At 42.9% G+C, this 14,065-nt stretch overlaps 1 protein-coding gene across 2 annotated transcripts in view; it reads right to left on the bottom strand.

The window, feature by feature from the left end:
• The window catches only part of TBC1D4 (TBC1 domain family member 4), a 241,368-nt gene that overhangs the window by 16,387 nt on the left and 210,916 nt on the right, over positions 1 to 14,065 (bottom strand). For both annotated transcript variants that reach the window (XM_069758130.1, XM_069758129.1), the window contains 5 exons: positions 13,766 to 13,924; positions 13,282 to 13,526; positions 9,641 to 9,800; positions 5,572 to 5,741; positions 495 to 671 (listed from right to left, as the gene is read on the bottom strand). In XM_069758130.1, coding sequence (XP_069614231.1) covers positions 495 to 671; positions 5,572 to 5,741; positions 9,641 to 9,800; positions 13,282 to 13,526; positions 13,766 to 13,924 — 911 coding nt within the window. The remainder of the gene's footprint in view (positions 1 to 494; positions 672 to 5,571; positions 5,742 to 9,640; positions 9,801 to 13,281; positions 13,527 to 13,765; positions 13,925 to 14,065) is intronic.

The following is a 14,065-nucleotide window of genomic DNA, read 5'->3' as shown; positions in this document are numbered from 1 at the left end:
ATTTGTAGCCAAAACCAGGAGTGGGTGATAAATGCAGAAGTGGTGCATATGTTTCTATTATACTTTTCCTCTAATTGTTCCACTCCTGGTTTTGGCTACAAATACTGATGAAAAATCCTGACCAAATCCTGATGCAATCCTGAACGTGTGCACATACCCTAAATCTGCGATAAGTCTGCAGCAAAAACGCAGTAGACCAGAATACGTGTGCACATAGCCTTAGAGTCACGGTGCTCACTAGAGCATTGCAGACATTTAGATTTCTTTGCAGACCCAGCATTGATCGTGTACATATACTGTACCTAGTAGTACATCTCCTCCCTACTCACTCGGGACGGAGCTGATATACCAAATATGCTGCAGTTGCAAAATCAGCAGGAACAAAAAATATTGAAAGAAACAAAAAACCTACATATTAGTATTCGTCATGATGTGCATTATTATCACATCCTCACAAATCTTTTATTGCTATTATTTAGTGTTTATAAATTTACCTGTAACTTTTCCAGGAGATCCATGTTCTGTCTCTTAAGTTGGTTGTTCGCCTTCTCAAGCTTTTGGAAAGCCTCTGTGTCATCAGATGGATTGGCCGTTTCCAGCATTTCATCATTAATTACATGATATTCAACCTCGTAAGCGTGGAGTTGCTTAGAAATATCCATTTCAAACACCTGCATAAAAAATTTAAGAAGACATGACAGATCTTTTTAGAAAGCTAAAAATCAGAAATACACAATAAAACATAGATAAAGCAGTTTAGCAATACCGTATTTTTCGGACTATAAGACGCACTGGATGGACCATAAGACGCATCTAGGATTTAGAGGAGGAAATTAGGGGAAAAAAATTGAAGCAATAATTGCTGTCAATTCTGTACTTAATATTCTCTATTCTGGTATACATGGTCCTCTCATCCCTAACCTGCTATGCATGGCCCCCTTATCCCTATCTTGGTATGCATGGATCCCTCATTCCTATTCTGGTGTGCATGGCCCTCTCATCCCTATCCTGGTATGCATGGCCCCCTCATCTCTATCCTGGTAGGAATGGTCCTCCTCATCCCCATCCGGGCAGGAATGGCCCCCTCATCCCTATCCTGACAGGAATGATCGCCCTCATCCCTATCCTAGTATGCAGGGCCCCCATCTCGTCCTAGTATGCATGGCCTCATCCTTACCCTGGTATGCAGGGCCCCCATCTCATCCTAGCATGCAGGGCCCCCATCTCATCCTAGCATGTATGGCCCCCATCTCATCCTAGCATGCATGGCCCCATCCTTATTGTGGTATGCAGGGCCCCATCAGAAAACATTAAAAAAAAAACATTACACTTACCTTTCCGGCGCTCCCTTGCAGTGTTCTGCTCCAGTGCCAGCAGCTGCTTTATGCTTGTAAGCAGCGCATGGCAGGGACGTCATGCACTGCTCACAAGCAGAGCACAGCTGTCAGAATACTCTCTGCTCTGCACGCCGGGACTGTGCGCGCAGAAAGCAGCGAGTATTCATTGCACTTCAGTAGCGCGCAATGTCAGCTGCCGGCGGTCACGTGTGCCGCTACTTAAGAGAAATGAATATTCACCTCGCTTCACGCCCAGAGAGGTGAATATTCATTCCTCTTAAGTAGCGGCACTCTCGTGACCGCCTAGCAGTTGCAGGAAGGCTCTGGCTGACACTGTGTGCGCTACTGAAGAGCGATGAATACTCACTGATCTCTGAGCACAGTCCGGGCGTGCAGAGCAGTGAGTATTCCGGCAGCTGTGCTCTGCTTGCGAGCAGCGCATGACGTCCCTGCCATGCGCTACTTACAAGCATAAAGCAGCTGCTGGCAACAAAGCAGGATGCTGCGTGGGGGCACCGGGAAGGGAAGTGTAATTTTTTTTATGTTTTTTGATGGGGCCATGCCTTCCAGGACTGGGATGGAGTCTAATCAGACCAGGATGCTAAAGAGCCCATGGGCGTGGAATGCAATGAAAATTCACTTCTCTTTAGCAGCTGGCACAGGAGTTAGCAGCAGCTGCCAGCTCCAGCCCCCTGTGACCTGCTGCTCCGCCGATGCCGCTCCCCCACCTCACCACCACAACCAGAGCCGCTACATCTGGACCATAAGAGGCACCCCCCATTTTCCTGCACATTTTTGGAGGAAGTGCGTCTTATAGTCCAAAATACGGTACATAAAGTAACTATTTTTTTAACGATGTAAATTCCAAACTTTCACTATACATATTTAACTCTTTATAAACTGCCTGATATAAAAATCCAAAAGTATAAATGGATCCTTTTTCAGTGCCGGGTGTTTCAATGTATATAAGCAATTACTTCAGGATTACCACAGTTTCTCTATGATGCCTTGATATGATGCAAAAGATTTTGCATGATGCAAAAGATGATGCTAAAATTAGGCTCAAAATAGTAGTGAAATGGAAAAAATATACCGTAGGTAAAAAGAACATAGTAAAAATACATTTATGAAAAGACTCCATCCCTACAAAAATCAAGGCCAACCATTGAGTTATCAATTACACAGGTCTGCGACTAAAAAGCTGTTTGATTATTTTCATCTAATTTCCATGTATTTTGGTGTGCTGAAAGCGAAAAAAAATATTGAAAAAATCCTGGATGTCAGGATTTGCCACAAAATGCAAAATTCTCTTCAAATTTAGTATATTTTTCTCAATTTTTGGTATTGTTTTTATCTTAGGGTTTTGAAAGTCAAAATTACTATTAATTACCGTATATACTCGAGTATAAGACGACCCGAGTATAAGCCGACCCCCCTAATTTTGCAACAAAAAACTGGGAAAACTTATTGACTCGAGTATAAGCCTAGGGTGGAAAATGCAGCAGCAACCGGTAAATGTCAAAAATAAAAATAGATACCAATAAAAGTAAAATTAATTGAGACATCAGTAGGTTAAGTGTTTTTGAATATCCATATTGAATCAGGAGCCCCATATAATGCTCCATACAGTTCATTATGGCCCCATAAGATGCTCCATATACAAATATGCCCCATATAATGCTCCATGCAGTTCTTTATGGCCCCATAGATGCCCCATATAATGCTCCATGCAGTTCTTTATGGCCCCATAGATGCTCCATATAATGCTCCATGCAGTTCATTATGGCCCCATATATGCTCTATATAATGCTCCATGCAGTTCTTTATGGCCCCATAGATGCTCCATATAATGCTCCATGCAGTTCTTTATGGCCCCATAGATGCCCCATATAATGCTCCATGCAGTTCTTTATGGCCCCATGTAATGCTCCACATAATGCTCCATGCAGTTCATTATGGCCACATAGATGCCCCATATAATGCTCCATGCAGTTCTTTATGGCCCCATGTAATGCTCCACATAATGCTCCATGCAGTTCATTATGGCCCCATAGATGCCCCATATAATGCCCCATGCAGTTCTTTATGGCCCCATGTAATGCTCCACATAATGCTCCATGCAATTCATTATGGCCCCATAGATGCCCCATATAATGCTCCATGCAGTTCTTTATGGCCCCATGTAATGCTCCACATAATGCTCCATGCAGTTAATTATGGCCCCATAGATGCCCCATATAATGCTCCATGCAGTTATGTCCCCAAAGATGCTCTATATAATGCTCCATGCAGTTCTTTATGGCCCCATAGATGCTCCATATAATGCTCCATGCAGTTCTTTATGGCCCCATGTAATGCTCTATATAATGCTCCATGCAGTTCTTTATGGCCCCATGTAATGCTCCATATAATGCTCCATGCTGTTCATTATAGCCCCATAGATGCCCCATATAATGCTCCATGCAGTTCTTTATGGCCCCATAGATGCCCCATATAATGCTCCATGCTGTTCAATACGACCCCATAGATGCCCCATATAATGCTCCATTCAGTTATGTCCCCATAGATGCCCCATATAATGCTCCATGCAGCTATGTCCCCATAGATGCTCCATATAATGCTCCATGCAGTTCTTTATGGCCCCATAGATGCTCCATATAATGCTCCATACAGTTCTTTATGGCCCCATAGATGCTCCATATAATGCTCCATGCAGTTCTTTATGGCCCCATGTAATGTTCCATATAATGCTCCATGCTGTTCATTATGGCCCCATAGATGCCCCATATAATGCTCCATGCAGTTCTTTATGGCCCCATAGATGCCCCATATAATGCTCCATACAGTTATGTCCCCATACATGCCCCATATAATGCTCCATGAAGTTATGTCCCCATACATGCCCCATATAATGCTCCATGCAGTTATGGCCCCATAGATGCCCCATATAATGCTCCATGCAGTTATGGCCCCATAGATGCTCCATATAATGCTCCATGCAGTTATGTCCCCATAGATGCTCCATATAATGCTCCATGCAGTTATGGCCCCATAGATGCCCCATATAATGCTCCATGCAGTTCTTTATGGCCCCATAGAAGCTCCATATAATGCTCCATGCAGTTTCTTCCTGTAATGAGCGGTCACGTGGCACCGCTCATTACAGTAATGAATATGCGGCTCCACCCCTATGGGAGTGGAGTCCATATTCATTTCTTTAATGAGCGGTACCAGTGACCGCTGAACAGGGGAAGAAGCTGCCGTGCCCGAAGACCGTGGGACATGCAGGGACTGCGTCAGGAGCGCCGGGAGCAGGTGAGTATGTGACACGCGTCGCTCCCCCTCACCCGCCGGCCCCCCCGCCTTCCATGACTCGAGTATAAGCCGAGAGGGGCACTTTCAGCCCATTTTTTTGGGGCTGAAAATCTCAGCTTATACTCGAGTATATACGGTAATTCAAATCAATGCATTGAAGATATACAAGACCCTGGCTACAAAAATATCGTCGGACGAATGCTGAAAGCATTTCAAGCTTTAGGTTGCCTGATGAGTTTGAAAGTGCATTTCCTCCGTTCCCACCTTGACAACTTTCCTGAAAATTTGGGAGCTGTGAGTGAAGAGCAAGGCGAACGATTCCACCAGGACATTAAAGAGATGGAAAGAAGATACCAGGGAAGATGGAGCATTACAATGATGGCAGACTACTGTTGGACGCTTCAGAGAGACATTCCAGATGCTACTCACAAGCGTAAATGTACCAAGAGAAGCCTCACAGGGAAGAAGAATCGATTTTAGTGTGTGTTAGTGAGCTCATTGCAGTTAAAAAATTATTTTCACGAAACATTTGTAATAAAAAATTAATTTTATGAGTCTATTTTCAGGTATTGTCTTATTTAACATAGTTACTTAAATTGTCAGAAATCGTGATGTCCTATGACAAAACGGAGGTCATTTTCGGATTCAGCGCACTTAAAAACATAAAGATTACGTGGAATAACCAAAACAGCTCTTGAGAAAAAAAATTTTTGCAGACCTGTGTTATTTATCAACCAATCAGTTATCAACAGTTGTTGATTGTCACGCTAAAAATAAAAATTACTAAAGTTTTCACTTACTACTCATTTTGCTTTGAATGATAGAGACAAAAGTAAAATTGGAGCAAAAATATTCTGGAAAGAATTTCTCCCAGGACTTTCTACATGTTAAAAGTACAGATAATGACTAATCAAATTACCTGGGTTATAATCTTGTCCATGGTGTCCTTTGCCATATCAGGAATATTGACCTTCAGAAAATCTACTATATTCTCAAAACTGTCACATGCCATGATGCATTCTTTATTATTACTGAGAAGACTAAGTGCCACTTTGAAAATGACTTCAGTCCCTTGTACAAAAATAATATCTGTAAAGAGAGAAAGATGCCATCATACAGACAATGCGATCACCTGCATGTGTAATAGAGAGCAGAATGCAGTGATTAAATGCAGTCAAAAAAGAAAAAAATACTCGGAAAAACTTAATAATGTGAATATGGACAAAGACAAAAGAGGACCCAGTACATATGGAGGTGTTGATGTCTATCCAAACTCATAGTCCTTGCTGAATTTAAAGGGAACCTATTGTGTCCAATAACCCATTGGTCTGCAGGTTTTTAGCATTATGAAGATGGCTGTCCGCATACTAGAAGGCAGCTACAGAGAGGAAATTAACTTTATTCCTCGCTGGAGCTGCCGGCTTTCAGTCATGGAGGCGTGCCTGGAGCAATTACAGTCTCCGCTCTCAGCACTCTGCACCCGTGAACTGCAGAGGCGGCACTGAGAAGGCTGTGTGCTCACAGCTCACCCTTGCACTGTCTAATCTGCTGCTCTCAGTGTGGTGAGCGATGACTGGAATTGCTCTGGGCACACCTTCATGACTGAAAGTCGACGGCTCCATGGAGAAATAAAGTTAATTTTCCCCTGGATGCTGCATTGTCTGTACAGTGGCCAGGCAGCTTCATAACGTTATTAACATGCAGATTAACCCTATAATGTAAGTTAATAGGGTTATCGGACATGACAGGATCACTTTAATGTGTGTGCTACTGCGTTGATGGTGCATTTTACTGTTTCTTATTCACTGCCTCAGTTTTAGCCAATATTCACCAACATATTAGCCACTACACATGCTGCATGGACAAGTATGCAGATTATCACAGCGTCCATATATTAGCCACCTTACAGTACATGGACAAGTATGCAGAATACCATATCCTCCATATGTTAGCCACCTCACAGTACATGGACAAGTATGCAGATTATCACATCCTCCTTATATTAGCCACCATACAGTACATGAACAAATATGCAGATTATCACATCTTCCGTATATTAGCCACCATACAGTACATGAACAAATATGCAGATTATCACATCCTCCGTATATTAGCCACCATACCGTACATGAACAAATATGCAGATTATCATATCCTCCGTATAATAGCCACCATACAGTACATGAACAAATATGCAGATTATCACATCCTCCGTATATTAGCCATCATATATGCTGCATGGACAAGTATGCACATTATCACATCCTCCATATATTAGCCACCATACAGTACATGAACAAATATGCACATCACACATCCTCCGTATATTAGCCACTATACATGCTGCATGGACAAGTATGCAGATTATCACATCCTCCATATATTAGCCACCATACAGTACATGGACTAGTACGTAGAATATCACATCCTCCATATATTAGCCACCATACAGTACATGGACTAGTACGTAGAATATCACATCGTCCATATATTAGCCACCATACAGTACATGGACTAGTACGTAGAATATCACATCCTCCATATATTAGCCATTATATATGCTGCATGGACAAGTACGGTATTCATGGTGGAAAATGAAATGCTAGGTGAAATCCCAAGAAACAATGAAAACCCTATATTAAGGGTCACCAATCTAACCCAAGAAGAGGTGCGAAACCGGCTAAATAAGATTAAAATAGATAAATCTCCGGGTCCGGATGGCATACACCCACGAGTACTAAGAGAACTAAGTAATGTAATAGATAAACCATTATTTCTTATTTTTAGGGACTCTATAGCGACAGGGTCTGTTCCACAGGATTGGCGCATAGCAAATGTGGTGCCAATATTCAAAAAGGGCTCTAAAAGTGAACCTGGAAATTATAGGCCAGTAAGTCTAACCACTATTGTTGGTAAAATATTTGAAGGGTTTCTGAGGGATGTTATTCTGGATTATCTCAATGAGAATAACTGTTTAACTCCATATCAGCATGGGTTTATGAGAAATCGCTCCTGTCAAACCAATCTAATCAGTTTTTATGAAGAGGTAAGCTATAGGCTGGACCACGGAGAGTCATTGGACGTGGTATATCTCGATTTTTCCAAAGCGTTTGATACCGTGCCGCACAAGAGGTTGGTACACAAAATGAGAATGCTTGGTCTGGGGGAAAATGTGTGTAAATGGGTTAGTAACTGGCTTAGTGATAGAAAGCAGAGGGTGGTTATAAATGGTATAGTCTCTAACTGGGTCGCTGTGACCAGTGGGGTACCGCAGGGGTCAGTATTGGGACCTGTTCTCTTCAACATATTCATTAATGATCTGGTAGAAGGTTTACACAGTAAAATATCGATATTTGCAGATGATACAAAACTATGTAAAGCAGTTAATACAAGAGAAGATAGTATTCTGCTACAGATGGATCTGGATAAGTTGGGAACTTGGGCTGAAAGGTGGCAGATGAGGTTTAACAATGATAAATGTAAGGTTATACACATGGGAAGAGGGAATCAATATCACCATTACACACTGAACGGGAAACCACTGGGTAAATCTGACAGGGAGAAGGACTTGGGGATCCTAGTTAATGATAAACTTACCTGGAGCAGCCAGTGCCTGGCAGCAGCTGCCAAGGCAAACAGGATCATGGGGTGCATTAAAAGAGGTCTGGATACACATGATGAGAGCATTATACTGCCTCTGTACAAATCCCTAGTTAGACCGCACATGGAGTACTGTGTCCAGTTTTGGGCACCGGTGCTCAGGAAGGATATAATGGAACTAGAGAGTACAAAGGAGGGCAACAAAATTAATAAAGGGGATGGGAGAACTACAATACCCAGATAGATTAGCGAAATTAGGATTATTTAGCCTAGAAAAAAGATGACTGAGGGGCGATCTAATAACCATGTATAAGTATATAAGGGGACAATACAAATATCTCGCTGAGGATCTGTTTATACCAAGGAAGGTGACGGGCACAAGGGGGCATTCTTTGCGTCTGGAGGAGAGAAGGTTTTTCCACCAACATAGAAGAGGATTCTTTACTGTTAGGGCAGTGAGAATCTGGAATTGCTTGCCTGAGGAGGTGGTGATGGCGAACTCAGTCGAGGGGTTCAAGAGAGGCCTGGATGTCTTCCTGGAGCAGAACAATATTGTATCATACAATTAGGTTCTGTAGAAGGACGTAGATCTGGGGATTTATTATGATGGAATATAGGCTGAACTGGATGGACAAATGTCTTTTTTCGGCCTTACTAACTATGTTACTATGTTACTATGTATGCAGATTATCATATCCTCCATATATTAGCCACCATACAGTACATGGACAAATATGTAAATTATCATTGTAATGCCTGCTGCAGCGCAATAGCACACAACCTCCACCAGGGGGTGCGGGTGAAGGAAAATAGGTACACTCGCAGTGAAATCACAGAGCAGCAAGTAGAAGCCACTAGGTGGCGAGAGAGTAGTCAGAAAAATCCGGGTCAGCAACAGAGAGGGAACGAAGTACCAGAGGTCACAGCAATACACGAGGTCAGAAACAAGCCAAACAAGTTAGAGTCGATCGGGAGCAGGAAGGCCAGAGACGCAAGACAGTCAAACAGCTCAGAGGACAAGCCAACTCAAATACCAGGGGGTCACAACACAGAGTGCAAGTACTACAATGAGCGAAGTCACAGGGGAACACAGGAACGGGACCTAGGTAAACGGGCAGAGGACAAATCAGGGTATAACAGGTCAACTGCTCAAGCCAGAGACAGGAACTATAACTGACACTGCTTGCAGGTAACAGCGGCCTGAAATAGCCAGACCGATCCCAAAACGAGGCAAGGAAGATTAACCACTGCATGACCATCCGGGGAGAGAATAATCAGAAACAAACCCCGGACTGGATAATGACAATCACAACCTCCATATTAGCCACCATACATGCTGCATTGACAAGTATGCAGCTAAGTTAACAAAGTTTTAGACTATAACTTACCAAAAACTCTGGCTACAAATCCTAGAGAGAACTGTGAGGCAAACAGTGTAAGGAACCAGGGAGCAGCATAGAGACTAGGACTTATCTCATTCTCTTCCAGATGGTTGTAAAGATCCCGGTGATAGTCATGCAACAGTCGTGAAAGCTGGTACATTTGGATCTATGAAAACATAATAGAGGAACTAGTCAAATAATTTTTTCGGATACAGACCTTGTCATGTCCGTGATATCAATGAAAATCTAGACCTGGAATCTGAGCTTATAGTGTAACCGTTGTTTTAATTTTTATGTTATAAATCAATAGTACACATGAAAATAAGTATCTTTGTAATATATCTAATCAGAAAAATTAGCTTTTTTCTCTGACAACATTGATCAGTCATTATCAAAATTCTCAATTCTGAGGTAAAATCTGTATAGGAGGGGGAGGAGCTCGGCTTTAGCTCCTCCCATCTGCATAGAATCTCATCGGCAACAGCTGCCATCTTCTATCTCAGTAATGGGAAAATCTGTTTTCACTGAATACAGATTTTACCTCAGTTGAGAATTTTGATAATGACTGATCAATTGTGGCTGAGAAAAAAGCTAATTTGTCTGACAAGATATATTACAAAGTTGCTTATTTTTACATGTATTATTGATTTATGAAATAAAAGATAAAATGACACTCTCTCTCTTAGTCTTCATCAAAACCTGAATGTATGACCAAAGCCTTATTTATAACCCCAGAAGTTATTGGCCAGCTGCCAATAACTTCTGACAACAATGTAATTTTTTCCTATGCCGCTAAGAAACGAGAATGAAATAGATTCCATGACTAATACAGTAATCTGCATAGATATTAATAGGGAACCTGTCAGCTGATTCATGCTGCCCAAACCAACCTGTCTGTTGTCTACTGTAGTCTGTACCCGGACCATCAAACTAAAATGCCAGAGCATTTCAGAATATACCAGGCTGCCATCGTGCGGCCAAGCTCTGATCCATGCGGCCCAGAACAGACTGTACACTAATCAGTCTACGAGAGGTGAAATCCACCCATAAACAGACCTTTATGTGTAATTTACTTACGGCAAAAATACTCATACCATGGCCCTCACACCATGAGACCCTGCAGAAGACAACAATATCTGAAGCACATCATTTACACTTTAGGGCAGAGGCGTATCTAATGGTAGGCAGCCAGGGTATGTGCCCTGGGCCCAGCTGGCAGGGGGCTGCTGTCGGGCTACTTAATGCGGCGGTCCAAAGTGTCTCCCCTGGCGACTGCATTCTGCTGCCCCCTGCTTGGAGGGGTATTTCATTTCCTGGGGTGTGTTTTTACAGGTGGGGGTGCATTCACTGTGTGTGGGGGTATTTAATTTGTGTGTGTTGTTGTATTTAGTGTGTGTGGGGTATTGACTGGTTGTGGGTGGTGTTTATTGGGGGGTGGTGCATTTGCTGTGTGTGTGGGTGGTATTTACTGTGTGAAGGGATATTTATTGTGTGTGTGAGGGGGTATTTACTGTGTGTGGGGGTATTTACTGTGTGTGTGAGGGAGGTATTTACTGTGTGATGGGGTATTTACTGTGTTTGGGGGTGTATTTACTGTGTATGTGAGGAGGGTATTTACAGTGTGTGTTTGAGGGGGCTATTTACTGTGTGCGTGTGGATGGGGGTATTTACTGTGTGTGTGTGGAGGAGCGTATTTACTGTGTGTGAGGGGGATATTTACGCTGTATGTGTGCGGGAGTTGTTTACTGTGTGGGGGGCGTTGGGGGTATTTACTGTGTGTGGAGTGTGGGGGATATTTACTGTGTGTATGTGTGTGTCAGGGGGGTATTTACTCTGTGGGGGAGATTTATTGTAATGGGCAGAAGGAGATTTACTGTGATGGGGTATTTAGTATAATGGGGCTGGGTAAGATTTTGTGTAACAGGGTTGATTTGAGGACACAAACTTGGGGAGCAAGGAAGGGACAGGTGCAGACAATATGGGGAGCAGGAGAAATTTGAAGACACAATATGAGGAGGAAGCTTTGAGATGGGGGGATCTATGGGGGGGATGGGTGCAGACACAGTATGGTGAGTGGTGGTATTGGTGCAGATACAGTATGAGGAGCGAGGGAAAAATGTATGAGGACACAGTATGGGAAGTGAGGGTGATGGGATGGGTGCGGACACAGTATGGGAAGTCAGAGGGATGTGTGAGGAGGCAGTATGGAAAGTGAGAAGGTACAAGTATGAGGAAGGAAGAGGAAACGTGCAAGGAGACGGTAAGGTGGGAAAAAATACGAGTGGGCACAGAATAGAGACTGAGTAGTGTGGGGGGTGTAGCATGGGGGAACAGTGAAATGGCACAGAAAGAAGGTGACAGTACACCAAGAAGGAGGAGTGTGATAAGGGGACACAGTCAGAGACTGGGCCCTATAGAGGTGACTCAGTGTGAGAGAACAGTGTGAGAGGTGGCCCAGTATGGAAAGGAGGGAGCAGTGTGGAGAGCATGTGCCATAAGACGGACAGCATGAAGGGCATGTACCATAAGAGGGACAGTGTGAGGTCATATTTTATGCAGGGAATATAGTGCAGGGCAATTATTTATTCAGGGGCTCAGCGTAGGGCAGATATTTTTTTTCAGGAGCATTATAATGACACTGGTATCTTTAAAGGCGTCGTGTGGGATGTACTGCAGAAGACCGGAGAAGATGGAAGTGTGCAGCGACAGCTGTGGATGAGAAAACTCATGGAGTCTGGACAAGATGAAGAAGAAAGAGAACGACTCCAGAGACAACGTCATCTATAAGGTACCTGGATTGCAATGATTTTTAGTGATACTAATTCTCATATTTTTATTTATGTTAGGAATATTAAAAGGTTTGTCCAGGTTCGTGATGAGTCTGTCGTCATTCTATGTGACTGCAGACTTCTGAATTCTCACTGCATGTTGTCAGGATTCTCAGGTGCCGGCTTGCATACATGCAGTCACGTGCTGACTAGACATGTTTCACTCAATGAAAATGAACTGAGCGAGGCCGGGCACGTCGAGTCGGAATATGGTCAGAAGTATACAAATCACATACTTGTGCAAGGGGAAACCTAAAAGTGTGCAGTGCCTGCATTGTGAGAATTCAGAAGCCTGCAGCAACCTATAGTGACTGCAGACTTTCACCTCACCTCAAACCTGGAGGCACCCTTTAATTCTAAAATGAAGCCCTGCAGCCAATGCTAACAGCCTGAAATATACTCACTGTCAAGATTCAACTCTGCTTGCTGGTTCCAGTAGTCATCACATGGCCGCTTCACTCATTTGCGATTTTCATACTGTTGCGTATATATACAATGAGCTTCTCTTCTGCTTCTCTCAGTTTTTAGCTGAACATTGAACAAGGGCGAGCAGCTCGTCGGCATGTGACTAAGTGTGCAAATCGCATACATACTGGGGGTGGGTACCAAACTGAACTTTTGCCCCGGGCGCCAGAAACCCTAGATACACCTCTGCTTTAGGGTATGCAACAGCAGAGTTCATATTGCAAAACGAAATGGACTTGTATGTTGGGCTACAAAATGATTTCTGAAGACCTGAGAACGCTAGGGTGACAATGCAGCAGGCTTAAGATTTTGTGATCTTTAAAAATAAATTAAATTTGGATGAACCACACATACCTGAAGGGACATCATATCTGGCCGATACTGTTTCCGGAACGCAAGGTCATACATAAGAAATTTTAGCATCTCGAAGGCTTGCTGTTCACTCATATGTAGCAGAAGTACCCCGGCCACAAAACTTATTCCCTGGCAATAGCCAACTTCCTTGTCAAGCAGTGAGTAAGCTTTAAGAAGGTTATACAGAGACAGCTGTCCTGCCCCGAGCTGTGCAGAGAAGTACGGGTGAGTGGGGAAAGTCCTTCCTGTAAAATAAATATATATATATATATTCCTTAGTCTTTGAATTCATACACAATAATGCAGATCATACATGTATATAATGTATACATGCGAGCAGGTTACACTGATGACTGAGCGTGACTTAAAATAATATCTCAAAGGTTACAGATACAATAGTAACAGCTGTGGGATAAAAAATGTATACAATGCAGAGGAGAATGAAATATGCAAAGATCTTCTATGGAGAAAGTTAACCACATACCAAGATCTACAAGGATGGCGTGCTGCTGAGCTGTGAGCTGCTTCAGAAGCTCGCTGTATGTCATATCTGGCGGCTGCTGCTTGCTTGGAAGTCGGTGCCGCAGACGATACTGCACTGAAAGAAATTGCCAGATTTCCCCACGTTTGCATTTTGGGACACCTATAAGGCAGAAAAACAAATAAAACAATATCTATATTAAAATATACATGATCTGTTATGAAGAGTATATGATGGAGCCAATCTGTCGCAGAACATTTAGTCTGGATAAAGAGGAGGTTTTATTGTATCTGTGTATGTACA

This window comes from Ranitomeya imitator, chromosome 3 (assembly GCF_032444005.1).
Source record: "Ranitomeya imitator isolate aRanImi1 chromosome 3, aRanImi1.pri, whole genome shotgun sequence".
Classification (NCBI taxonomy): domain Eukaryota; kingdom Metazoa; phylum Chordata; class Amphibia; order Anura; family Dendrobatidae; genus Ranitomeya; species Ranitomeya imitator.
This window is presented reverse-complemented; position numbering and strand designations above follow the sequence as displayed.